The 24457-nt window shown below is 51.8% G+C and overlaps 1 protein-coding gene across 1 annotated transcript in view; it reads right to left on the bottom strand.

Annotated features, from left to right (window-relative positions):
* The window catches only part of CRACDL (CRACD like), a 44900-nt gene that overhangs the window by 3048 nt on the left and 17395 nt on the right, over positions 1-24457 (bottom strand). Inside the window, exons 5-7 of the mRNA XM_065891670.1 lie at positions 21825-22010; positions 16315-17887; positions 7755-7778 (exon numbers count right to left, since the gene is read on the bottom strand). Coding sequence (XP_065747742.1) covers positions 7755-7778; positions 16315-17887; positions 21825-22010 — 1783 coding nt within the window. The remainder of the gene's footprint in view (positions 1-7754; positions 7779-16314; positions 17888-21824; positions 22011-24457) is intronic.

Genomic DNA, 24457 nt, shown 5'->3' with positions numbered 1-24457 from the left:
CCTTCCATGTTCTCAGTGCTTATTTTGGGCAGTAAAACTGTGGGTCATTCCCCCCCTTCCCTTGCTTTTTGACTCTTCTGTATTTTCATATTTTCTATGATGAGAATTTATAGTCTTCATCAACAGAAAAAAGAAGCCAGTTTGCTTTTCTCAAGGAAACGGAATGATTAACTAAGTGGCTTCTCACAGGTCTCTGGAAAGCACCCTGAATCCAAGGGTTCCCCATGAGCTGTCCTCTCTGAATATTTGCCAGCCAGCCCGCAAAGCAAGTGGACGGTTACCTCCATCCCCACCTGGCTCCTTCCTGCTTCCCGTGTCCACAGGGCAGCCCCGCCAGCAGGTACAGGCCACACCCGGGTCACAGCCACACGCAAGGGCGGCCAGGGCGAGTCAGCGCCCTCATTCTTTGTGGCCTGACAGATGCCACCCCTTGTTCTGGCTTGTTCAGAATTTTACTCTATTTGGTTTGGCTTCCGCCTCCAGTTCAACGTGGAAGTCCTCTTCTGCCAGTCCCCTGTTCACCAACGAGGGGCGAGGGACAGAGCCACCGCCCTGCGAGATTTGGCCTCCTGGCAGGTGGAGAGAAACCTTGGGCTTCACATGCACTGACCTGTCTTTGGCCCCTGCAAACCCTGCTCCGTCTCCTCAACTTACCCCCTTGTCCCCTCTGGCCTCTCAGGCTCTCTCCGGCCTCTGACCACTCACCCGTTGCTTTGCAAAACACTTGGGTCTCCCACAGCTCAAAACAACAACAACAACAACACATCTCCAGGAGCCTCGCCACCCCCCTGGAGCCCCATTCTCGACCCTCCTCTGCCCTCAACTCCGATGGCTCCTGCCCGTGTCTCTTCAGCTCATCCTGGATCCTGACACAACGTGAGCGCTACGCTCTCCATCCGCCCAACCACTGGACCACAGATCAGAGGACTCTCCCATCCTCCGGCTACTTTACCCCTGAAGCTCGGATGTGGCCATATAACCCATCCTGGAGGCCTGTCCACCTTGGGCATCCCCTCTGCAGGTCCCTGCTGGACTCTTGCTCCTAAACCTGGAATTTCTCCTTGTTCCCAACCCTCAGCCTTTTTTCTCTTCTTCCCCAAATGTTCTCTGTTCCACTCCTGACCTTCAACACTCAGATCTGCTCAGATTGCTTCCCAATGTGTAATCCAGCCCTACGTCTACTCTTAGCCAGAGCCCAGCATTTCTACTCCCCGCCCGCCTTCCTTTCTTCCTCCCTCCCGTTCATTCATTCACTCACTGCTTGCTATGGGCAGGATTGTGTTAAATGCTAAGGTGAAAGGATATAAAACCTGTTTCTTCAAAGAGCTCCAAGTCCAGTGGAGGAGACGAAGCAAAATCAAGTCACTCAGTGCAAACTGGAAAACGCTACACTTCACAACGTGCCGTGTAGACACAGGGCAACACCGGTGGGTAGGACCTGAGGATGCTGTCTGTGGTTGGGACCTGGAGAAGGGACCTTCTAGGCTGGGCAGAGGGGTAAGGAAAGGCCTCCCACGTGGAGCGGGCAGAAGACAGAACTGTCAGCACGCCGGCCCAGAGGGGCTGCAACGCAGGCTAGGCCAACTGAGGGGGCCTTCCTGGACTTTTTCTTGTCTATAACGGGGAGCCACAGGGCTTTAAACCCTGGGTGTACTCTGGAGGCTGCGTGAGGAGTAAGTCTGAGCAGGCGGACAGCGGGCTGGAGGCGGGGGGCGAGGAGGGAGGCTGTGGCCACGGTCCAGGACAGGCTGTGAATCGGATCGGGGCCCTGTGGTCCTTGCCCCCCATGTCCTCCGCCTGCCTTTTGTCTGTGGAAAACCTTTAGCCAAAGAACAAGTTTACTCCGAGAAGTGAGAAAATGCAGAAACAAAGGAAAACAGTCAAAGGGAACCAAATAATAAGATTTGAGTCAGTAAGCAAAGCCAAGGACCTACAGCTCCTCCTCAAGGGCTACAGATAATATTCTGAGCCGTCTCCTGTGAGCTGTCTTATAGATACTGAAACCCTCACCAGGTGGAAGAAGTTCCATGACACAAGCTGCCACAATTCCAAGAACTGGCCTCAAAGACGTGGAAACAAACCGACTCCAAAACTAAAGATTAACTGTACCTAAAACAATCAAGAGGACGCTGGTCAGACCACTGATGACCAATTTCTCAATGACCGTCAGAGCTGCCTGTGCTGTTTCTGCGTGTAGCCCCTGCGCTCTGTCTGTAACAGCTCTTGCCCCCTGACTGTCAGTGGGGGGGAGTCGGCCTTTGGACAGGTGCCCCCTACCCCAGTTGCTGGCATCCAAAATAAAGCAAACTTTCCCTTCCACCAACCTGGCCTCTTTAACGGCTTTTGAGAGGAGAGCAGCCGGACCCCGCTTTCGGTTGCAATTGGACACTGGCACCAGGATCACCCCCTCACGTCCACCAAGTCGGCACCCGGATGCCATCTCCTCTATGAAGCCTGTTCTGGTCACTGAGCTGGACATGCTCTCCCTCCTAATCCTCTGGAACTCTACTGAGACATTTGTCCCGACACATCTGCCAGATGACCGTCCACCCCACTGACATATGCTTTCCTTATTATTATTTTTTTAATTTCTTTATTTATTTTTGGCTGCATTGGGTCTTTGTTGCTGCACGTGGGCTTTCTCTAGTTGTGGCGAGCGGGGGCTGCTCTTCGTTGTGGTGCACGGGCTCTAGGCGTGCAGGCTTCAGTAGTTGTGGCTTGCAGGCTCAGTAGCTGCGGCTCACGGGCTTAGGTGCTCCACGGCACGTGGGATCTTCCCGAACCAGGGCTCGAACCCGTGTTCCCTGCATTGGCAGGCAGATTCTTAACCACTGCACCACCAGGGAAGCCCTGACATATGCTTCTGGTCATTAGAACTTATTTACTAAACAAACACACGCCAGAGACTACATACCAAGTGCTGTTCTAATATCAGCTTATCTACAATGTAATTTTACGTTTTCTTTCTTGTCCAGAGAACCCAGTGATTGCCCAGCACACAGAAGGCAGGCTGGGTAGCTGCGTATTTTACAGAAAGTCTGCATTTCCCATCCCTCATTCCAGAGGGTCCTCACAATCTGTCTTTCTGGATTTTTCTTAAAGGGGCCCTTTCACTTCCTCTTAGATCTTTCCTTCATGCTCAGTGGCTGGTCGTGCCCTCTGCTCTCCTTTGGCCCCAGATGTCCGGTCACACGGTCCTCCCAGCAAAGCCCAGCACGTGCTGGGTATTGCTGCACCACAGGGAGACTGGAGAGAGGACTTCGACTAGGGCTTGAAACTCACTACTTCAGTCAACAAGATATCCTAATGCTTCAGTCAAGACTAAGTGTACTGGAGACAACATTTCCATCCTGGCCTTTAAATCAGAGGCAAATGGCGGCTGGCTGTGCGAGGCCAAGGCGGCCCCGGCATCTCAGCGCTCCAGCTGGCTGCCCGGCCCCCAAGGGCTCAGTGTCGGGCTCCTGGCACTGCTGTCACTCTGACCATGACGGTACTGACACGGCTCTGATGAAGTCCTACGCCATGCAGTTGGATGACCCATATGAGCCAAAAAGAGTCTTTTACAACGCACTGGAGAAAGTTGTATGGAACAGGGCATAGGCAGCGTTCCTACAGATAGTGGGGAGAGGAGGCTGGGGACCCCGAGGGTGGGACTGTAACAGGGATCTACACCCCCTGTGACAGCCAGGACACAGCTGGGACTCGTCAAGAACACCGTCTCCTCGTGGAAACAACCTACGTGTCCATCGACAGATGAACGGATGAAGAAGATGTGGTGTATATACACAACAGAATATTACTCAGCCATAAAAAAGAATGAAATAATGCCATTTGCAGTGACATGGATGGACCTAGAGGTTATCATACTAAGTGAAGTAAGTCAGAAAGAGAAAGACAAATAACATATGATATTACTTATATGTGGAATCTAAAATATGACACAAATGAACTTATCAACAAAACAGAAACAGACTCACAGACATAGAGAACAGACTTGTGGTTGCCAAGGGGTGGTGGAGGGATGGAGTGGGAGATTGGGGCTAACAGATGCAAACTATTATATATAGAATGGATAAACAACAAAGTCCTACTGTACAGCAAAGGGGACTACGTTCAAAATCCTGTGATAAACCATAATGGAAAAGAATATTAAAAAGAATGTATATAAATGTATAACTGAATCACTCTGTTGTACAGCAGAAATTAACACAACGTTGTAAATCAACTCTACTTGAAAAAATAACTTAAAAAAAAAAAAAGAACACCGTCTTCTGAGTGAGAGGCAATGAGCTGTACGATGTAAACCACCACCGTTTCTTGCCCTCTGGCCAAGAAAATAAAGCAGATACTCCGCCCTAAGCTAACATACAGTAGGACAGCAGGCTTCTTACACCTCGTAAACATTTGGTAGATGCTGCCGCTTCTGGAGCAGCAATTTTAAAGAATCTTCTCCCTTTCAGAAAATATCTTTCTTGTTCATAAAAATACACATGCACAATGTACAAATTCAGAAAGCAGAAGTAGAAAGGAGAAAAAAGTTCTTCATAAATCAACACAGCCCAAGAGAGCTGTGTTAACACCCTGCCACACAGCTTCGAATCTCTTTTGTTACGTTGTCATCTTAAAAATGCATCTCCACGGCTCATTCCCAGCTCTTTACAATATGCTCTGTGGATGGAGAGGCCCGAGTTCGCTAAGATTTCTGCTCTGAAGTGCAAGCATCGCCAGCATTCGTGACGACGAGCTGAGGCCAGAGCCGTCCTGTTTCTGTTTCCCCTCCAGCCCCTCTGCCATCACCCTGGTTTACACAGAGGTGACCGTGTGCCCGGAGAGACACTAAGGGGACCGCTGGGGGTGGGAAGGGGACGCTGGGCACACATGGGCCTCACCCACACTGCGGGCTCCCTGTATGAAAGTTGAAGGTTTTTTTAAAAGTATTTATGGATCTACTGTCAGTCTCACCTGACACGGACAGCTCCTGATCTATACAAGCTGGCAAAGCCTGCTGTCGCTCTGTATCGGTTCTGGCTGTGAGCCAGGCCGTGCGATGCTACCAGAGAACTTGGGCTTTTAATGCTCACGTGAGCATTTGTAAAGCCGTGCCGAGCATTTTAAGAATGAGAAAGGGTTTCTGGCAGAGAAAGCCCCCATTTTTAATAATTGCGACGCGGCTGTGTCCTAGCTCCACCTCCGAAGGAAACTTACCATTCCTTCCTCTGTTCATCCAACAAACACAGTCAGCCCTCGTCCAGGAATTCTGTATTTGACAATTCGCCTACTCGCAAAAACGTATTTATAACCCCCAAAATCAATAGTCCTGACCCTTCATGGTCATTTGCAGACGTGCACAGAGCGGTGAAAACTTTGAGTCCTGGGATGAACACGTTCCCAGCGGATGTGGAACAAGGGGATGCTTCTTTCATGTTTCTGCTCTCAGGCTGTAAACAAGGGTCCTTTCACAGTGTACTTAGGGTCCCATTTTTTGCACTTTTGTGCTTTTTCTTGGTGATTTTACTGTCTAAAATAGCCCCCATATCTACTGAAGTGCTGTCTGGTGCCCCTAAGCACAAGAAGGCAGCGATGTGTGTTATGGAGAGGACACGTGTGTCACACGAGCTTCGTTCAGGTGTGAGTTATACTGTTGTTGGCTGGGAGCTGGATGCTCATGAATCAACAATACATATTAAATAAGCTGTCTTTAAACAGAAACACACACAAAACAAGGTTACGTATCAATCACCTGAGAAAAATGTGATTGCGCGCTCACAGGAACCTAACCCTTTACTCCCCCTGGAGCGACGGTTCACGACTCGCTAATTCAGTGTTGGCGGTGACTTTATAGAACACAGCTACCGTGAAAAACGAGAATCAACTGTACTGGGTGAGCACAGGCCCCGTGGGAGATGCTGAGTCTACAGAGAGGAAGGATGTCTCTAACCCAGTGCACCCCTCCAGCGCAGGCACGCAGGCTCTCCTACCAGAGCGACCGGGGATAGAGGGGTCCTTCCACTGCTGACACGTGGCCACCGTCCGGGAATGAGGTCTAGAGCCCACTGGACGGGGCACCGAGGGGCCTCCGGGCACTGGCCTCATTCTGTTTCTTGGTCCGGAGTGTGTTCCGTGTCTGAAAATTCGTTGAGCAGCACGTGCCCGTCTCTGCACGTATGTCATTCTCCGATCAAAAGTAAAAAACCAGAGCAAAAACACAAAAGCCACTCTAAGAGAATCACGGCTCACGCGGTGCTTGGACAGTGACCTGGAGAAGGATCCAGCTCCCCTCCCATCCGCTTCACTTCCCTGCGGGCCTCCACGCACCTGGAGTTCCGGGACCACCTGCTTTTTCGACTGCTGCCCTGCACCCCCCTACTGTTGCTTTTCCATTCTCCAATGGCTTACCCTGAATCCCTCTTCCTGCTTCCATTTCCTCTCCTAAATAAGACCAGAGATCAGCAAGGGCAGAGAACCTGCCTCTCTAAACTCAGTGGCCAAATGCAGCTCTCAGGGAGGAGAGCCACTGCATCTGAGAGTCTCTTTCTCGGCCACCAGGGCAAACCGGTCCTTACCCCTTTCCCTCCTTCTAAGTCAGGGGGCACTGGTGGGATCGCGTCACCCCAGCTCCCCTGAAACCTACCTTCCCTTGACCTACTCATTGACCTGATTTGCATGTGCGGGGCCGGGCATCTGATCACGGGCAGACATGTGTACTGGGGGTGGGGCCCAAGGGTCAGACACTTGGCCAAGCTCTTTGCTTGAGTTCAGGGGCTAAGCCTGGGCCTCAGCATGTGAAGGCTGGCAGATCTTGTCCCAGGGTCCAGCCTGAACCCCACACCTCACGGTGGCGACCAGGAAGGCAGCGGCAGGCTCCAAGGGTGCAGAGCTGTGATGGAGGAGCTTAGATTGAAAGTCCATTTGCTCACACACCACTGTGTTAAGACCGTCTCCAAGCAGAAGGCAACGACCAAAGTCCTTCTCTGAGTACAGAGACAGCTGGTCTCCACCACCTGCCAGGTGATATAACTGGGACCTTATAAGCATATGGGGATGGAAAGGTACCGTAATTCGAAAATAACTTTGAGCTCAGCAAAGGAGGAAGAGCAGTGAAACTATTAGATTACACGGCATCCTCCTACAATTCAGAATGTAAACAGTCACCCCACCTTGGATTCCTGGTGGCTCTCCAGGAACAGCTGGGATTCTGTCTCGAGCGGCCACCGAGTGGCCAATCAGTGGAGGGATGGCTCTTGTCCACGGAGCTTGGATCTGCCCTCCTCTATTACACCTCCCCCTCCCAACCCCAGACAGGTGGGGACCTTTCCCCGATTCATCACTCAAGAAACGTTAACAGCTAAGGGTTACTAGGTCTCGGTTTTCAGAGCAGTATCACATTCATAATGACCCTCACAACTCGCCTTGTAACGTAGAATACTTTCAATCCCCATTTCAGAGATGGAAACACAGAGTCTCACTGTGTAGAGGCTTGCTCAGGGTGACATGGCCAGTGTGTCACCAAGGGGGCACTGGACACAGGCCTCTGGATCCCTAACCTTCATTCACTACATCGCACACCGTATCATATTAAGGGGAATGACCCCACGACTTTCCCACATGTCATTCCTTCCCATCATTGCTTATCATGGAGTGACAAGCAACTGTTACTCACCCTGGCACTACTGAGGCTTGGGGCTGGATAATTCTCTGCTGGGGGGCGCTGGGGGCCTGTCCTGTGCATCGTAGGATGTTTAGCCTCCTCCCACCAGATGCTGGTGGTATCTCCCTTCCTCGCACTGTAGTTGTGACATTCGGCCACGTCTCCAGATACTGCCACGTGTCCTCCGGAGCACACAGCCACCCCCCGTTGACACCCCACCAACAGAGCATTATAGTGAAGACACTGGCCGCAAAGATGGTCTATACGGCCCCAAACGCCGCTTCCCCCCAGCCCCCCGGGTCACATGCCAGGTGCCTCTGGGCAAGCCTTTTGACCTAAGTTTCACCGCGGTCACTTCAGAACACGGCATCACCTCTGGGCTGAGTCAGGGTTGTCTCCTGCCTCGTCGAATGCAGGGCATCTGAGCTGGGGGTGGGGGGCGGGTCCTTCCCCAGGGGCTGGGGGGCTGGGAAGGAGGGGGTGGGGGATAGGCAGAGCTCTCCTGTGACCAGCGCCTGCCACTGTCCAGGTGGGCTGTGTCCTGGGTGCGTCTGGCAGAGTCCCAAACTGAGAGATTCCCACCCACCACCCACCCTCCCTGGCTAGCTCAGCTCCCCTCCTGTCCCCAGAGTCCCTGCGCCCTGTCCCTGTCCCGTGGGAGGCCCTCTCGGGATAAGGGAGGCTCCCCTGGTGCCACCCTGTTGTGCTGAGGACTCACAGAACGGCAGCTGTGACCCCTGCAAACGCTCTCTCTTCCTCTCCCCTCTTAGGACCCCGTGTACACTCAGGGCGGCGGTGGCGGTCCGTGGCTCCCACAGTACTCTGCACACGTTCTCTCTGGGGTCTCACATCTACACAGCGGTGCCTTGCAGCAGAACCGGGACAGGAGAGGCCATGCCCGCTCGCTGGTCTCCGCTGCCCAGAGGAGGTTTCGGTACCTCCTTAGGGAAGTATGACTTGTACCATGTGAGACTGTATCACAGCTGGCAGTGAAAATGCTCTTGCTGCCCCGTGAGTTACTACTAACCTCATTTTACAAAGGAGGAAGTTAAGACACAGAGGTTGAGAAACTCATTGGCTCCGAATCCCACAGCCCCTGAGGGGTGCACCTCAGAGTCAAGCCTCCAAACCCAGGCTCTTCAATCTCCCCACCCAGCACCTGCCTGGCTTGCTTCCCAGCCTTGTCCCAGCACCTGGTCACACACACACACACACACACACACACACACACACACACACACACACACACACACGGCTGAGGGCCACCCACTGCAGGCCAGGAGCCCCGCCCCTCCCCCAGGCACAGACACTGCAGAGGATCAAAGCCCCTGATGTACTCAGGGACCAGGTGGCAGGGGTGGGGCTGGAGATATCAGAGGGAGGGAAGGAGTGGGAGATGGACTTGGGAAGGCAGAAATGTTGATTTTGGCCAGAATCTAAGAAGCCTTAAATGCCTCACGCAGGACTCTGAATTCTATTCTAAATATAATGGGAAGGCATCCGGACGTTTTAAAGAGGAAAGCTCTGCGGTTAGACCCATGACTTGGGAAGAGAGGGTGAGGAGAGAGTTGCGGGAGGAGGTGCTGCAGGTGTCAGGTTAAAGGTTGCTGAGGGCTGGCCTGGGTGCAGGTGGATAAAGACATGCCACATTAGGATGACCAGGACTTGCTGACCAAGGTGTAAAACCTGACTGACATTCTTCATCCATCAGATTGGAAAAAAAAAGAAATTAAAAACAGACTGATAACGCCTAGTGCTGATGAGGGGGCGGAGAAATAGTCTCTGCTCTGCTCTTAGAAGCGTAAACTGGTACAGCCTTTACGGAGGGTCATTTGAAGTTGTGTATTAAATTAAAACTTCACAAGCTCTGTGAGCCAGAAAACCCACTTTTAAGAATCTAGCCTAGATATGGAATTCCTTGGCCGTCCAGTGGTTGGGACTCCACACTTTCACTGCCAAGAGCCGGGGTACAATCCCTGGTCGGGGAACTAAGATCCCATAAGCCGCAGAGCGCAGTCAAAAAAGAAAAAGAAGAAGACAAAAAAGAATCTGGCCTGGAGAAACAACTGTGTGAATACACACAGCTAAAACGAACAAGGAGGGTGACTGCACCACTGTTAGCAAAAGGAAAAAACCTCAAAACAATTGGAACTCCCTTCAGTAGGGGAATGGCTAAATAAAATATGGTACATGTACTCTGTAGCCCTTAAAGAGAATGAGGACAAGTGGCTCATTCTGACCAGAAAAGATGCCCAGTCTTTATTGTGGACTGAAAATTTCTAATTGCAAGCCAACATGCGTTTTTGTGATTTTTAAAAAAGGACTGCTGTGCCTATATATCAACATTGATGTAGCTATGACTGCAATGGCCATGGGAAAAGAGCTGGGATGAATCTGTTAGTGTGGTTCCTTGTGTGTGTGTGTGTGTGTGTGTGTGTGTGTGTGTGTGTGACATTAGAGAGGTTCAGAGGTGGGTGAAAAGGAGGCTACTACCTATTTTTTGTGCCATTTAAAAGATTATTTTAAAATTTACATATAGTGAAATGCATTTTTTCTGTCGTACTATGAGTTCTATGAGTTTGAACACATGCTTAGATTCTTCCAACAACCATCACAAATGGGTTGCAGAACAATGTCAACACTCCACAAAATTCCCTGGTACTACCCCTTTGTAGTCAGACCCCACCTCTACTCCCAAACCCTGACACCTGCTGATCTGCTCTGTCTCTGTATTGTTGCCTCTTTCAGACATCATATAAATGGAATAATACACTTGATAATCTTTTGAGACTGGCTACTTTCACTTAGCATATGCATTTAAGATCCATCCGTTATCGTGTGTGTCAACAGTTCATTCCTTTTTACTGCTGACTCATATTCCATTGTGTGGGTTGTTTATCCACTGGCCAGTTGAGGGTTATTTGGGTCGTGTCTAGTTTTTGGTGATTATGAATAACGCTGCTATAAACATTTGTGTTCTTGGTTAACCTAAGTTTCCCTTTATCTAGGATAAACACCTAGAAGTGGGATTGGTGGGCTATAAGGTAAGTGTACTTTTAATATTGTAAGAAGCTGCCAATTTCCAAAGTGACTGTACCAGGGACTCCCCTGGTGGTCCAGTGGCTGAGACTCCACGCTCCCCATGCACGGGGCCCGGGTTTGATCCCCGGTCAGGGAACTAGATCCCACATGCATGCCACAACTAAGAGTCCACATGCCCCAACTAAGGAGGCTGCTGGCTGCAATAAGACCTGGCACAGCCAAATAAATAAATAAATAATAATAAAAACAAAAACAAACTGACTGTGCTGTTGTGCATTTCCACTAGCAATGAGTGAGAATTCCAGTTGTCCTGCAAGCCCTGGGCACACGGTATTATCAGCATTTTTAATTTCAGCCATTCTAACATGGCTAAAATGAGATACTAATGTGATAGTATCTCATTATGGGTTTTTATTGGTGTTTCTCTAAGGGTTAATGATGATGAATATCTTTCATGTGCTTACCTGCCATCTGTATATTCTCTCTGGTGAAATAACTATTCATATCTTTTGCCCATTTTCTAATGTATTTTTTGGTTTTGTACTGTTGAGTTTTGAGGATACTTTATATATTTTAGATACCGGTCCTTCACTGGATATATGGTTTGCAGATATTTTCTCATAACGCATAGCTTATCTTTTCATCCTCTTAATGGGGTCTTTGGCAGAGCAAAAGTTTTAAATTCTTAAGTCCAATTCATCAATTTTTCCTTTCATGGACTATGCTTTGATGTCAAGTCTAAGAACTCTTTGCCTAGTCCTATGCTCCAAAAATTTTTTTCCTAAGTTCCTACAAGTTTTATAGTTTCATTTTACCTTTTAAAAAAATATATTTATTTATTTGGGTGCACCAGGTCTTAGCTGCAGCTTGTGGGATCTAGTTCCCTGACCAGGGATTGAACCCGGGCCCCCTGCATTGGGAGCACAGAGTCTTAGCCACTGGACCACCAGGAAAGTCCCCTCATTTTACTTGTACGTCAGTGAATCCTTTGAGTTAATTTCTGTATATGATGTGAGACTTTGGTCAAAGTTCATGTTTTTGCATATGGATGTTCACATGCTCCACAACCATTTGTTGAAAAGGTGAAGTAAAACCAAACGATATGGCCACATTTTTTACAAGGGTGCAAAAGTAATTTGCCCGAGCTCCGTGGATCTGTAAATTTGTTTTTCCAAAATGTAGGAAGTTTTCAGTCATTATTTCTTCAGGTATTTTTTTCTATTCAAATCTATTTCTCCTCTTCTCTTGGACTCCTATGACATGAATGTTAGACTTTTTAATATTGTTGCTCAGGCCCCCAAGGCTTTTTTAAAAATCTTTTTTTCTCTTTGTGTTCAGGATGTTTTCTATCGATCTATCTTTAAGTTCACTGACCCTTTCTTCTATCATCTCCATTCTCCTAGTGAACTCTTCCAGTGAATTTTTAATTTCTGTTATATTTTCCTGTTCTAAAATTTCTCTTTGGCTTTTAAAAATAGCTTCTATTTGTTTACAGAGAATCTTCCCATTTGTTTCAAGAGTGTTCACCCTTACATCTTGGAACCGTGCTATAACAGTTGCTTTAACATCTTTTTCTAATAATTCCAACCTTTGGATCATCTCAGGGTTGATGCTTGCTGATTGCCTCTTTCTTTGAGAATTCTTTTGGTTTTCATGGTACTCTGTAGGTTGAATAATTTTGGTTTGTATCCTAGACATTTTGAATATTATGTTGAGACTTGGTCCTGTTAAAATTCTCAAAGGTTCTTCTGTGCTGATCTGCAGGTGCATCTCAGGGCCAAACCCAGGATTTCATACCTGTATGTGAAGGACCCTTCTCAGGTGTTTCCCTTCTGTGGTTTTTCACACCCCAAGATTCTCTGGCTAGAAAGCCGGGATTCAGCCTCTGCGTTGCTCTGCACTCTTACGACCGGGACCACCTGAGGGGCAGAGTGGTGAGGGAAGGGAACCTGCAGGACCACCAGCACAACTGTTGAGGGGGTGTGGCTTCACTACGGGCTCTGCTACGGGGGTGTCCTAGCCGAGGAGAGTGATCGCACTGGGAGGCAAGCGAGGATGAGCGGATGTATACGGTCTGAGGAGCACTGGAAAGGCAGGGAAATGGAGGCCCAGGGTGTGGACCACACTTGCCAGGAAGGGACCATGAGGGTATGGATAAGGCTAAAAAGAAAGGCAGGTGTGAACAAAGTTGCTTTTCTTTAAGAATAAAAGACCTGTATATATATATATACAAAAAAAAAAAAAAAAAACAACCAACACAAAATCCCACCAAACTCCTTGTATTCTACTCAAATGAACTTGAACACGCTGAAATAACTTTGTTGTTAGAGACGGTGACAGTCTTTTCGAGCTCATTTCCTCCAGAAAATCTCCCTGCCATCCAAAGAAAGATGGGCATCTACCTACTGTCACCGCTACCTGCCTCCCCAGGCCCCTAAGCTCGCGGACAGCAAGGCTGGCGTTCTCTTCCTGACCACCTTTTAGGGCCAGCACAGTGCAGTGTGCGTGGCAGGAGTACATGGATGTTTGTTGGAAGAACGAATATGCATGCATGAGTGAGGACTGGCTCCAGGACCTGGCGTGCCACTGGCACCAGCCTGGTCTGGAGGGAATGAGCATGGACTAGAGGCAGAGGTTGGTGAGCAAATGAGGCCCCTGGTGAGAACAGTGCTTTGTCTAGCTACTCTCCAAAATATCCAACAAATGTCTACCACTACATAGAAAATAAAATACACACACACACACACACACACACACACACACACACACACACAGGAGACTAGAAGGCAGGCCAACAGGGATAACATCCAGAGAGTGGACCTATGGACGACTACTTTTTTCTATACGTTTTGTGTATTTCACCATTTTTCCTGTTCCAATTCTCATTCTGTGCGTGGGAAGCTGCTTCCAGACTGGTGATTTAGACTCTGGGACGGATTGGCCCAACAGGAGGATGGGGACTGTCTGCACACATGAACAGGGCTGATAACCCAGGGCCATTCGCCTCCTATGGCAAGTGAGCAGACTGACTGGTCTCCTTTGCATCAACGAGCACACAGCGACCACCCCAAGGTGCCCTGTGAGGCTCAGCCGGTCAGCAAGCTGGGCTCCCCTGTTTATTGCCAACAACCATCTTATCCTCCCCGAATCCCACACCCCCGGGGTTTTTCCGTCTTCAGGGAAGGAAGACAGGGTGTAGGGGACAGGTGGGGGAAGAAGCAGGAGTGCTGGGACAACGTAGATGGAGTCCCGGAGATGGAACTGCGCCCACCTGGGACACCTCCATAACTCAACTTTATGGTGCGCACCCCTGGAAGGGGGGCAGGGGAGATGGCAGCCCATCTGGGAGCTCTGGATAAAAGCGCCTGCCACCACAAGATAATAAACAGCAATAATTAGGCCTTCCTGGAAAACTGGGTAATACTATTATTACAACGTTTTATTATCTGTATGTTTTACATGAATTTAATTGCCTTCAGCTGCTATAATTTGGGAGCCATGAGGGCGAGAGCAGAAATAATAACGAATTGAACCACAAGCAGACCCAGGGTCTGGGGAAGGGGTGGAGGCTGCTTCACTCATGGGCTCTGGGAGCCTGGGGCTCTGAGATTCTGCTCTGCCCTGCAGGAGACAGCCCTCAGACCCCACAGTCCCAGGGGGCACCAGACAGCAGCCCCAGCCTGCCTGGCTCTCGTCCCTCAAATACCATCCACCCTGGGAGGGTCGGTTCCCAAGAGAATGTAAGAATTATCTCCTCTCTTTGCATCGAAATGAAAATCACTACCCTTGCCCCCTAAAGCAACCTAGATTCTTCCACTCCAGAATTCATCTGAGTCAGTTACTTCTGTGGCTTAGGGAGTGCTAAGTCGGACAACACAACTCTCTTATATTTAAGCAAAGCCATTAATAAATATTATATTGTACTTTACAAATCAAAAGAAAAAACAGAAGCTCTCTAACTACAGACCATTCCAGCCAGCTGACAGTGAACAAAGCCTGACTCTCACAGCTTAAGCTGAGGAAGTTATAAATTATCAACGTGTCAAGCTTCGCCCTCTGAAGCTTCTTTTCCAGATCTGACCGTGAAGCTGAGTATCCTGTCTTTAAGTTCTGTTCATTCAGCAAGAGAGACATCTTCAATTCTAGCCCACGAAGGCGGCTGGTGCTGACGTCAGGGTTTTATCTACACCCTCCTCCGTCCTGGCTATTTCAATGGCGTTTTGAATCGCTCTGGAACAGCTTCAATAAGCTGGAAATTTGCAGAGTGGACAATCAGCTACAGCTTGAACCTCCCCCAAAGTTCCCTCACTGATGACCCTGATGTAGCGGCAGCAGCAACAGCAAATCGCAGCGGAGCCAAGGGGCCTGGATCAGGGAGGCTGCACGTGTAGGCTCTTCTGGGGGCGTTTTCCCGAAACTTCTCCCTGGAATCGCCTGCATCTTTGGGTATCGCCTTAAGAATTGAGCCCTTTATACACTGCACTTTTACTAACTTCCTAGGAAGAAGACACAAAAGACTAGAACGTCTTTAAACCTGTCTTTGTGTGTGTGCTTCGTCCTCCTTTTAGGGTGTGGGGTCCCTGAGAGAACTGGGTTCTACTTCCTCTCTGTCCCACAATGCAGTGATTAAACAGAGTCCTGAACTTAGAGCAGCCACTTAAAATATCCTGAAAGGTGTGCTGTTTTATAAAATCTGCCATGGAAAATTTCTCCTTAGTGCTCCCATCACACCCACACACACACCCACACACCCACCCCCCCCCCCACACACACACATGACTTGCATGTCTAATTCCATTTTGGTACACTGACTTCCATCAATAAAAGAAACCAGCAACGAGAGATTCTTTAGCTCCACTGAAAATACCTGTTTCCAACAGATTCCATCTGAAACACTATATAGAGTGACAAATGTCACAGACAGAGAAAGGTCACCTATTTTGTCTCTGCTCATTTTAAAAGACAGTTGCTTTACAAGATTCTTACATTCTGTCCCAATCTTAACACCATCTCCCTTTCTGGACAGTTCAAGCCCACCGGATGAAGAACTCAGATTTTACAAAGACTCAGGACTCCAACAGAGGGGACTCTTCCTGTGTGAGGCTGGGCCCTGTGAGCCTGATTATTATTAAACAGGATGAAATTCTTCCTTTGGGGGAAAGGTCGGAACGATGCTAAGTGACAGTGGAGCCAGATGCTTCATTTATAACCAAGAACCAGATGAGGCCCCAGGAGGGCCTCCACCCATGAGAGCACACATTGCCCACGAGGGATACCCCTTCTGGAGGAAAAAGCATCTGAGTGATCCACTGAGAGGCCCAGCTCCTCTTGGAAGACGCTGCAAAACGAGTTTCTACATTTTCCTGACTTTTCAGAACTTACACAAAACCTTGATATTTGTTTCCCTTCCCCAGTCTCTATTCCTAACTCTTGATCAAACATGTTGGTGGTACCAACAGGAAGTTTGACTTTTCCTCCAGTGCCCCGGCAAGGTTTTTACCCAATGCATTTATATATCAATACCTTGCCGGACGTCCAGCAAGACATTCCAACTGACCTGATTTCCCCACGGCCCTGACCCTTCGCGAACACCCTCCCCAGGCTGCGCCACGTGGGCCTCTTACCAGCTGCCCTGTGGGGCGACTTCCTCTCTGCCGCCTGGCTCTCCTTCCTGGGGTCGGCGGACGGCCCTACCTTCTCGGGGTCCCGGGGGCTGGCGTCGGGGGGCGCGGGCAGCTGGGGGAGGGTGAGGGTCTGAAGTAGCGGCTTCCTGGGCAGGGGCGGCTTGGAGCTGAGCTGCTCGGTGGACCGGGTCTTCGCCTTCCCGGGCTCGTTGGGAGACCTGGCGCCTCGGGCGGCGGGGCCCGTCCCGGGCGGACCCTTGTCGTTCCTGGAGAGCAAGGTCAGCCCTCCTTTCTCCAGCCTGACCTCCGCGCTGTATCTCTTGATTCCCCTCCCCTCCGGGCAGGGCGCTTCTCTGTGTTTGAAGGACAGAGACGTGGAGCGGAGCTTGACCGGAAAGGGGCTTCCGTTCCCGCCCGCGGGCCTCTCCCGGGCGGCTGGGCCGGGGTCCGCGGTGGCCGCGTCTGGAGAGCCGCGCTCGGCCGGGGCGGGCGGCTTCCGAGGGCCGGGCTTCGGGCCCTGGGGCTCGGCGGGCGCCGGGAGGTCCTCGAGGGCGGCCTCACTCTTCCAGGCCGGACCGCTCCTGAGAAGCGGCAGCCGGACGTGGGGTCCTCGGGGCTCCAGCAGGCGGCCCCCCGCGCGTGGCCACTCGCGGCCCGACGACACCGAGAACTTTTTGGCGGCCCGCGCCTCGCGGCCTCCTCGCTCCATCTTGCGCTCCGGCGCCGCCGCCTCCGTGGGGGATCCCTCCCGCTCGGCCCTGGGGGGCTCCGGGGGCGCCGCCTCCTGGTCCAGGGATCGGGGTGCGGGCGCCTCTGCAGGCGACTCCGAGGCAGGCGGTGAGGGGGCCGCGCCGAGGCTCGCGTTCGCTGTCGCAGCCGAGGCCTTGTGCTTCAAGCAGCTCTTGGGGGCCGGCGGGCTGGGGGCCGGGGCTGCTGGCCCTGCGCCCTCGGGACCCGGAGCGTCCAGGGTCAGTCGCACCTCCTTAGGACCGGTGTGGTCTGGCCCGTCGGGACCAGGGGGCATCTCCCAGGTGGCTACGGGTCCGGGCTCGGGAGGGGTCGTGTCCCCCTCGGGGATGCAGGGAGATAATCGATCCTCGACGTTTCCCGAAGCACAAACCACCTCGTCTGCTGTGTCCCCGCCGGGGGGACACCGGGTTTCCAGGGACAGCTCCTCCCTTGGGTTTTCGCTGTCGGGATTAGGGTGAGGGTGCGGGGAGCCTTCTGGGCAAGACGGGGACTCCGAGCGGGGGTGTGGGCTCGACACGGGCTCTGTGACCTCCATGACCTCCGGCGTGGCCAAACGGCTGGAGGGGTTCTCCCCCGGGGGGTTCTCATCCTCGGTGCTAGCGGTGAGCGCCGGGCAGTGCTGCAGGCGCGCCCGCCGCGCACGGGGCCCCACAGGTGGCAGCATGGTCGCCTGCCCCCGAGGCTCAGCGCCTCTGTCCTGTCCCCCCTCCTGCTGCCCAGAACTGGGCTTCTCCTCCGTGCTGACTTTGGGTAGCGGCTTCTCGTCGTATTCCTCCTCCTCTGGGGTACACGTCAGATCGCTCAGGGATTCGGACTGCGCTCTCTAAGAGGAATAAAGTGGACAAAAGACAGCATCATTAGGACGAATATTAGGAAGCCTGTGGCCTCCCCATCTTGTTCAAGGTTTAATTAGGTTTAAGGGAAGCAGAATGTCTCTAAAGCTGGCACTCAAGTGGACATTCACACACAGCTGTCTTTTCTTAATCCTCCCTTGCTGGTCTGTTTGGAATCTTGCCTCCCAAGTTCAGCTTTCAGCAGAACTGCAGCCGCTATGCCCCTAAAATAAACGTTGCCTGAGGCTCTCGAGGCCAAGCTAGAAACCAGTGGACACTGCTCTACAGAGCGAAGCAAAGGGAAGGGGACCAGCATCGGCAGGGTCTGCCATGCTCTGTGCTCCACATGGTTACCTCACTAACTCCCTGATTGGCTCCAGTGAAGAGAGGATTATTATTTCCTGCTTGCACCTGGAGAACTGGGAACTCAGAGAGGTCCCTGCCTTGGCCAAGGCTGAGCTAATAAGTGGCCCAGGGGCAAAGCTGTTGCCCTCTCTGACCCCCTGTGCTGCCTCAGAGCCAGTGTCCCCTGCCAATTCCTTCTCTCTGCAGGGATGCACCCTCATAGCAAAGGCAGAGGCTGCTTTGCCTAAAACATGATTCCTACCATCCCACCACGGTCAACAGCAAACCACAGCTGACAGGGTAACGCCCAAACTTCTCAGCTAAATTTGAAGTCTTATATTCTGCCGTTTTCTTTTATTTTTTTTTTGTCATTTTTATTTTATGCTGGAGTATAGCTGATTTACAATGTTGTGTGAGTTTCAGGCGTACAGCAAAGTGATTTAGTTATACATATATTCTTTTTCAGATTCTCAGGTGGGGGAGGGATAAATTAGGAGGCTGGGATTAACATATACACACCACTATCCATAAAATAGACAATCTATTCTGACGTTTTAAATGGTCTCTCCCACTCCCTGCTCAGGTCAAGCCAAGCCCCTGCCATTTTATGTGCCAGACTCTGGGCCTGAGTGACTGGCCGGCTGCCCTCCAGCCCACACCTCCAGGGCTCCACTAGCACCCCCAGAGCTATCTCTGATCCCACTCCTATAGGAGGCTTTGCCTGGCTTGGCAGCAAGTCACGGCCTCGTGCTATTCTTCTTCCGAAAGGTCTCTGGAATCTAGATTTGGTCTACTTCCTCCCCACCATCCACAAAGTCAGTTCTTGCCCTCTTAGGAAGGAAAGGAGATCAAGGTGGTCATGATTCATTCACAAGCAAATGTGAAAATGACCGAAAGGCTGAGGGCACCGAGGCTGGTGTTTTTGAAAAGTTCCTGATTTCAGACCTGTCTTTAGACTTTAGAGAGTCACCCAGGCTTCGGCACAAGGGCAGTGCCCTCCTTCCTTCTTTTTAGCAAACACCCAGGGGAGCGTTTGCCATAGGTTATTGTTGTTATTTTACCATTCTCCAGTTGATCTGCTTGCTAACACAACATAACTGGGATGTTTGTGACGACACCCGAGCTAGCTTTGCCAAGATGCGCAACCCTACTCCTCTGGATTCCGAAAGGGGAAGATGTGAAATCCCCAGAAGAATTTTCAAAAGCTGCAGGTTCCTCAGGTGTGACTGGTCTTTTGTTACTACAGGAAATCCTTGATGTGGAAACCCCTTTAGGATGGTGGCTCATGTCTTCAAACTACTGGAACCCACATTAGGTCAAGATAAAGCTGAGGAGCAGGCCAGGCTTGAGCACATCCAGCTTGAGCCACTGGCAGCTCCGAGGGGTTATGGTGCGAGGCCGGGCAGAAGGAAGGCTGGCATGGAGCGTGCGCTCCAGAGGGTGCCCCCCCCCCCCCCACCGATGCTGAGCAGAGGCTTTGCAGGGAACAAAGCGGCGCCTACCCGAGCCTGGGCTCTCTGGCCAGGACAGGAAGGATGCGGATACCCGCTCCACCTCCGCCACCCACACCTTGCCTCCTGCTCTGGGCCCTCAGAGCAGCTTCACCCCCTGGAACCCTCCCGAGGAACTGGAAGCAGGGGACCCACTGCTCAGCCCGCACCCAGATGGAGACTCTAGCATGGCTGCCTGCTCATCTACTTCCTCTCGCCAGAAAGAACGTGTCTCTGGGCAGCACGCACATCATCTACGGGCAGAGGATGGCCAGATGGGCAGTGCCGGTGCAGAGAGGAAGCATCTGTTTCTGACACCTGGGACTTGTTGGCAGCTCTGCCAGCCAGGCGACCTCGGGCTAGTCATCTAATCACGCTGCTCCCAACAGAACAGAGTTAATAATATTCCCTCTCCTGGCACTGCCTGGGCTGGGATGAGGACCAGCTGGGGTGGTGAGATGTCAGTATAAACATTTACGGGCGTTCCACTTCTACTGCGCCAGAGCCACGCACAGGGCACGGTTCTGAGCAGCAGGGTAACAAACATGCTGAGACAACCAAAAACTATGCTGGCCTTTCGCGCGTTCCTCTTCCCCAACCCCTGCTTTGGCGGGGGCAGACGGATCCAGCCAAATGCAGCCCTGAACATGTTTTTCAAACTCGTAATAAATATCACAATCTTGACAGCCAAGGTTTTTTGTTTGCTCGTTTTCCTGTGCAAGATGGGATTTTTGGTCTATGAGCATCTCCTTCTCAGCCCCGTCATTCTCTGTGGCCAGGCGGACCCCACAGCCCGCTTCTCAGCTCCTCTGGGGATGAGGCATTGCAGGCACCAGTGGGCAGCGGAGAAGGTGACAACCCTACATGGACCTCGAGCCCCTGGTCCCGTGAAGCCAAAGCACTGCACGAGCGAGTTCTCAGCTCCCAGAGGGACGAGCCGATGACTGCCCGGGCAGCATGCCAAAGAGGGGTCTGTCCTTACAGGGGCACCACCCCTGTGCTGCTAAGTAGGTCCTCGCCCCAGGCAATGTCCATTCTAGCTGTTCAGCTTCTCCCTTGGTCATTCACGCGTTTGTTCATCCATTCACGCATTCAACTAACGTCCACGAAATGTCAGCTCTGTGACTAGCGTCGCCCCAGGGCTAGAAGTACAGTCTGCTCACGGACAACTGGCAATAAACAAGTGAGCACCTCCATTTACAAAGGTCACGTCCGTGTATAGCCAGTGCTGTGGAGGAAGTGCCCATGGTGATGGGCAGGTGGGCTGCTTTCCACAGGACGTTCCTGAGGGCCTCGGAACCCATCCCCCAAGGGCTGAGCAGGAGACACAGCCGGTCCCAAGGCCTGGGGTGGGAGGCAGCTTGGTGAGGGAGGCCACTTGGTGAGTGCCAGAAGCAGAAGGGAGGCCACAGCGTGCTGAGTGAGAATGGAAGGAGGTGGGCAGGGCCCAGCTGTGCCAGGTCTGCAGTGTGGACATCACACTGAAGACAGTGGGAAGGTAGGGGACCCAAGGCGCAGAGCAGGTTCTTGGTAAGCGTTGCAGAATGAAGACCGAATGAATGAGTGCTTAGGAGGGGAGGGGCATATCTGAGTTAGGTTGAAACCATGAGCACCCCCAGCTCCTGCGGCATGGTCATGGTCCCACAGCCCTCGCGGGGGCGGGGCTCGAGGTCCATGTAGGGTTGTCACCTTCTCCACTGCCCAGTGGTGCCTGCAATGAATGCCTCATCCCCAGAGGAGCTGAGAAGCGGGCTGTGGGGTCCGCCTGGCCAGAGAATGACGGGGCTGAGAAAGAGATGCTCGTAGACCAACATCCCCTCCCTCCTTCCCTCAAGACAAGATGGTGGGGTGTTGATAAGGTACCCTGGACCAGCTCGGCACTTCGCGTGGGGGCCCCACCCACCCGCTCACCCGCCCACCCGCCCCCGCTCACCCCGCCCACCCGCTCACCCCGCCCACCCGCCCCCGCCCACCCCGCCCACCCCGCCCACCCGCCCCCGCTCACCCCGCCCACCCGCTCACCCCGCCCACCCGCCCACCCCGCTCACCCCGCCCACCCGCTCACCCCGCCCACCCGCCCCCGCCCGGTTACCGAGGACAGACGCCGCATTCTGCTGCACCGCTGGTTGCGGGGTTTGACCAGGAGCTTGTGCTTGGCCGCAGAGTTGTCCAGGCAGGAGGAGAATTCTGGGGGATAATCGAAATCAGCCACGGGTGCCACGCTGCTGTCCGAGGTCCTGGGGGAGACGGAGGTGTCGCTCACTTGCCTGGAGAAGAGCTGGTCAGGAGACTGTGGCCGGGACGAGGAAACCACACAGACCTTCAGGGCACAAGGAACACACAGGCCAGGCCGTCAGCTTCCCCGAGGAAACAGTACAGCCGGCACATCAAGCTCCCCTTTCACCGGGCTCATCTCTGGGCTGGGGGTTTGAAGTGTCGAGCCAAACCCTGCAGGCCCATCACTCATTTCCAAGAAGCTGAGTCCTAGGTGCTCTGTAGCCAGTGACTCTGCCTTCGCCCACCCACAGCAGCTGCAAAGGTGCTTCAGACAACTGCTACTTTCTCCCATGACACCGACCAGCCCAATTCCTCCAAGGGCGGAGTCAGGCTTGGCCCTGTCTCTGGAAGCCATGGGGGGGTGGCTCAAGGGTGTGATTTCACAGGCTGGGGCACAGCCCATGCCAAGCCCTGCTCTCAGCATCCCATCATTGCTCACTCTAGGGCTCTGTATCTTCACGCCTTCTCTTGGGACAATCTGGCTGTAAGTTACCCCTGTTAAGTCTCAAATATTTTACTAGTTCATACCTCGGCAGGAAGTAACTGAAAGGCAGCAAAGGGCAAAAGTGTTGCCTGGGAGGAAGGGGTTGGGGGGAGTCACGTGGAAGAGTGATGGTAACACCGGGTTCTCCTGCAAAGACACTTATCAGTATAAAGTAGCAGACAGGCACCCACCGTGCACCCGGGGGAGCAAGGTGCAGAGGGAGACCTTGGGAGGGGCGGGGCTTTAGTGACAACCCTGCCACCTGCAAACAAACACAGCTTTCTGTTCCAGCATGGTGCTCAATATTAGTGTCAAGTTCACATTTTTTCCCGAAGTGTTTTATTTTCCAGTTTCTTTTACTAAGCGTCTTAACCACGTTTAAGTGTACAGTTCATTGGTATTAAATACATTTATGTCATTGTGCATCCATCACCACCCCACCACCTCCAGGACTTTTCCTCTTGTAAAACTAAAGCTCCGTGCCCATTAAACACTAAGTCCCCGATCCCTCTCCCCCAAGCCACGGCACCCACCCTTCTGCTTCCTGTCGCTATGAACTTGACTAAGTACCTCGTATAAGTGGAATCGTACAATACTCGTCCTTTCGTGCCTGGCTCAGTTCACTTAGCGTAATGTCTTTGAGGTTCATCCGTCTTGTAGCCTGTGTCAGAATTTCCTTCCTCTTCAAGGCTGAGTAATATTCCACTGTGGGTATATACCACACTTTGTGTGTCCACTCATCCAGCCCAAGACACTTGGGCTGCTTTCACGCTTTAACTACTATGTGTAATGCTGCTACGAACGTGGGTGTACAAATATCTCTGGGAGAAACTGCTTTCAGTTCTTTTGGGTCCATACCCAGAAATGAAATCACTAGATCATCAAGTGATTTTATGTTTAATTTTTCAAGGCATACTGATTTCCACAGTGGCTGCACCATTTTACAATCCCACCAACAGGGCACAGGGTACCAACATCTGTCTTCATGTTCTCTCCAACACTTGTTATTTTCTGTCTTCTTTTTTTTTCTTTTTAACAGTAGCCATTGGAATGGGTGTGAGGTGGTGCATTGCTTACATTTTAAGCTGAGACCATACTTTTATGCACTGCACGATGATTTAGTAAATGCCCTCCTCAGGAAGGAAGCGGTGACAAGAAGACACAGGAGTGAGGGGCTCCCAGGGGCCCGGGTGCATCTCGCTCAGGGTCTTTCCCACAACCCTGGGCCACACAGGAGCACGTGCTCAGCAGCCTTCCCCACCAAACTAGAGGAGAAAACGGAAGAAAGACGCTGTTCGCAAGCGCGCCACTGGCGCGGGGACCACCCGCTGCAGAGGAACGCATTTTCCCTGTTAACATAAAGTCCCTTGTATTTTCCAGTGCATGTACAAGGCTTATTCCTGTCGATGGGGAGAAGACAATCACCAAAATGAGAGGAAAAATGGTTCTAAGTGAACATAATCTCTTTTAGTTCTGTGGTTTTAGCGACTGGGGTTCTTACGGGAATAAAAGAAAGATTATTTTGAAAATAAACCACAGGACACCTGGCCACGACTCCCTCTGTGCCTGTGGCTTTGGCTCTCACTGTTGTAGCTGATGACTCAGGAGGCCCCCTGCAATTGGACGGGAGACACCTTCCCCAGAGAGCCCTCCTTATAAGGTCACAGCAGGATGGGTCCATTTCACAATCATACAAAATCGTCATTTTCACCCCTGTCTGGAGGGACAGTGGATATCCACACTTGGTGAGATTTGGGGTTTTGTTTTTCTTACTGCCTGGGACTCAGGAGAGCAGACAAGACGAGCTGCTTTGCAAACGCAGTGACTCCACAAATGAGGACGAATTCTCCTTCTGTGACAACGTGGGCCTTGGGTCGCCCCTCTATAAACCCAAAGGACAAACATTCCCTGCCTACTCTCCACCTGGCTCCCCCTGCATTTGCACTGCCTGAGCGGATGGTCCA

This window comes from Phocoena phocoena, chromosome 14 (assembly GCF_963924675.1).
Source record: "Phocoena phocoena chromosome 14, mPhoPho1.1, whole genome shotgun sequence".
Taxonomy (NCBI): Eukaryota; Metazoa; Chordata; class Mammalia; order Artiodactyla; family Phocoenidae; genus Phocoena; species Phocoena phocoena.
The sequence above is the reverse complement of the archived record's forward strand: the minus strand, read 5'-3'. Positions and strand labels throughout refer to the sequence as shown.